The sequence below is a fragment of the Rhinolophus sinicus genome, chromosome 17 (assembly GCF_057876585.1).
Source record: "Rhinolophus sinicus isolate RSI-liver-muscle chromosome 17, RSI-T2T, whole genome shotgun sequence".
In the NCBI taxonomy this organism is placed as follows: domain Eukaryota; kingdom Metazoa; phylum Chordata; class Mammalia; order Chiroptera; family Rhinolophidae; genus Rhinolophus; species Rhinolophus sinicus.
The window spans coordinates 12,293,358-12,296,272 of record NC_142517.1 but is presented as its reverse complement, the minus strand read 5'-3'; the positions used below and the strand labels follow the sequence as shown (position 1 = coordinate 12,296,272).

The 2,915-nt window shown below is 32.8% G+C and overlaps 1 protein-coding gene across 1 annotated transcript; it reads right to left on the bottom strand.

Annotated features, from left to right (window-relative positions):
- Positions 1–255: 255 nt before the first annotated feature.
- Positions 256–851, bottom strand: LOC109446503 (keratin-associated protein 19-7). Its single transcript, XM_088794029.1, has one exon. It carries the CDS (start codon positions 816–818, stop codon positions 627–629), a length of 192 nt encoding a protein of 63 aa, XP_088650155.1. The 5' UTR covers positions 819–851; the 3' UTR covers positions 256–626.
- Between the last annotated feature and the right edge of the window lie 2,064 nt (positions 852–2,915).

Genomic DNA, 2,915 nt, shown 5'->3' with positions numbered 1-2,915 from the left:
GAAAGGGTAGGTTTTACTAACTGACTGAACAAATTTACTCTTGTTTAGTAAACAAGCCTGAGTCTTTAAAATGCATTTTAATATTTTAATAGCATTTAGTAAACATTGTTTACTATTTTGGTTTTTTCAGATCCAGCTAAACTATAAATTAATAGGTTGAATATTCTAAATAAGAAATAAAAACACTGCTAAGCAAAATGAGGTAATTAATGGGTAAAGTGAAGTAGTCCTTATAAACTTTTTATAGTGCTATAATAATTGTAGGGACATATAACCAAAACATCAGGACTGTTTCTTTGGAAGGATTCCAAAAAGAAAATACATCAGGAAAAGGAAGAGTAACAATTAAATTAAATAAATAATTAAAACTGTGTGTACCATTTTGAATAAGAATACTTTATTGCAAAGGGAACAGGAAAACCAATTTTCCTGTTTCACAGTAATGAAAATACAAATAGAGGAGACATGACAGGTAAATATAATATTAGATGATGGATATTCTTTAAATCTAAGAGGCTAAATGTTCTTGATCTTGGCTTGATCCCAGTGATCTTGTTTGGTTCAATTTTTGGTTAATTAGACTAATCATTTCATAGCCTCAGATGTTGGGCTCTTGGCTCAGGATTTCAGTAGAAGCCAGAGAATCCATATCCGCCATAGGACCATGGACGACAACAGCCATAGCCATAGCCTCCATAACCACAGCCATAGCCCAGTCTGCGGAAGCTGCCACATCCGCAGCCATAGCCGTAGCCCAGGCCACCAAAGCCTCCATAGCCATAGCCCAGGCCTCCGTAGTAGCTGCCGTAGTAGCTCATGGTGTCAGTGGTGGAATGTGCTTTGCTGTTCAAGGCAAGATCCTGAGTGTGAATGTCAGCATGTGTAGGAGGATGCTTATATACCCTGAGCACAGCATGTGATAAAACATGTGACCATTCTTTTGTATCATTCCAAATTATTCCTTTACAAGAGGCAACTCATTAATCTGTTTGCTGACACAAGCAGAGGCTCAGACTCATTAAAATTTTTGTGCTTGCATAGCTGCCTAGTTAGAACACCCTTGAACACATTACATTCCTTCTTTTTTAATGACAGAAGCATCTGTCTTCAAAGTTACAAAATAAAAATTGTTAAATAAAATTCTTCATTACTAATCATATTGCATTGTTGTTATTTGATGGAGTTTACTCATTAAACCTTTTGTCATTTCTAATGTTCATATCTTTTTTTGGGTTGTTGTATCTTACTTCCACCTAGATTCAAATACATTGATCAAATTTAAAATTCTTAATCTATCAAATTTTAAATGTCAAATGTATTTCCCAAGTTGAAAATACACACACACACACATACACACACACACACACACACACACACACACACACACACCATACACACACACACAAAAAAAACGATTTTGAATTTATATATCCTTTTGTAAAATATCCTTCTGGTCTACCATCATAGTAAAATTTATTTTAAAAGCTGAGGGACTATCCAAAAGAACAAATTCACACTCATAACCAATCCGAACACCTGTTCAAAAATATTTTCTTTACATCTTTAACCTATTTTCCAGAATAGAAAAGTATTATCTAAAAACATAGATGATCTTGCTGCCCTGCTCTACAGTTACCATTTTTCTTCCTTCTCTACTCTTCCTGATAATGCATATACATTTCTCTTATCACACTTCTCTTTAAATCTGCACTCATCCTCAATACATACTTACACCAGTTAGGTCTTTTGCTCTTATCCGTTTTTCCAAACAATATTTCATCCCTCTACTCATATTTTTAATGTTATCATCATATTTTTATCCTTATATGTTCTTTACCAGTCTTGTGTTTCATACCCTTTATTTTCTCTTAGGCAATCAGCAAACATTTTTTTTTTTTTTCCCAGAAGCTATTACTTATTTATTAAGGCTTAAATTTCAAAAAAGTTCTATACTTTTAAGGTCATATGATATTTTTAACAGTGTCTCATAATGTCCTCCTGCCTTAAAACTCTCCAGAACTAAATGTGCGGTGGAGAAGTGACTGAGACAAAAAACAAGGATAAGAAGATTAGTTGGTCCTGTCATACATTGTATATTAGCTTTACATAGACTAGATCAAGACTTTGTGGATTTCCTCAGCTCACTCAGTGATGGTAGTAAACCAAACTCAAGTTTAAGCCCGAGGTTCAAGTTAAAGCCCCAGTACAATGTGACCATATCTTGGGTTTGGGTCATTATCATTATGTTTACTTTACGTGACTGTAACATGTAACTGAGTGTTTTATTTTCTTGTTACTGTTGTTTTTTGTTTTGAAGTTTGTAAGCGGTATTTTTGATAATACATTTTCCCATCTGAATTTGTTCACTGTTCTGCAAAACAAAACATATTTGTCGAGTGAATGAAGGAATAAATTCTGCCTGCCACAACTTATAGTAAGTCTTTAAGATGGAATATGGACTCAAAAGGCTTTCAGGTTTTAAAAGAATACTAAATCCAAAGTTTGCCTTGGATGTTAAATCTCTTTCTCTCCTTTATCAAAATTTATTCCATCTTTACTTTTCATTCTGAAAAAAAGCAAGATATTTCAACCTCAATGAGTCATTTTGAAACCAAACAATCACAAATAAATCTAATAAGTTTAAGAATCTCATGAATGGTTAAGTAAATTTGCTAGATTGCTTGACTGTGATAAAGGCTAATTTTGTTGTTGTTTCTGATGCAAATAGCTATGTCCATATGAGATAAAAACGAACAGATTTTACAATTTTTAAAAAAGCTTAATAAAATATACCTTGTTTATTTATGTATTTTCAAAAAAATAGTGAGATATATCTATCACAGAAGTAGATACACACATATACATACATACGTATCTCTATGATATATATCTACATATACATACATACATGTATA

What these genes read in the sequence shown, in the direction of transcription:
- LOC109446503 (XM_088794029.1), bottom strand. Translation starts at nt 818, where the DNA reads ATGAGCTACTACGGCAGCTACTACGGAGGCCTGGGCTATGGCTATGGA.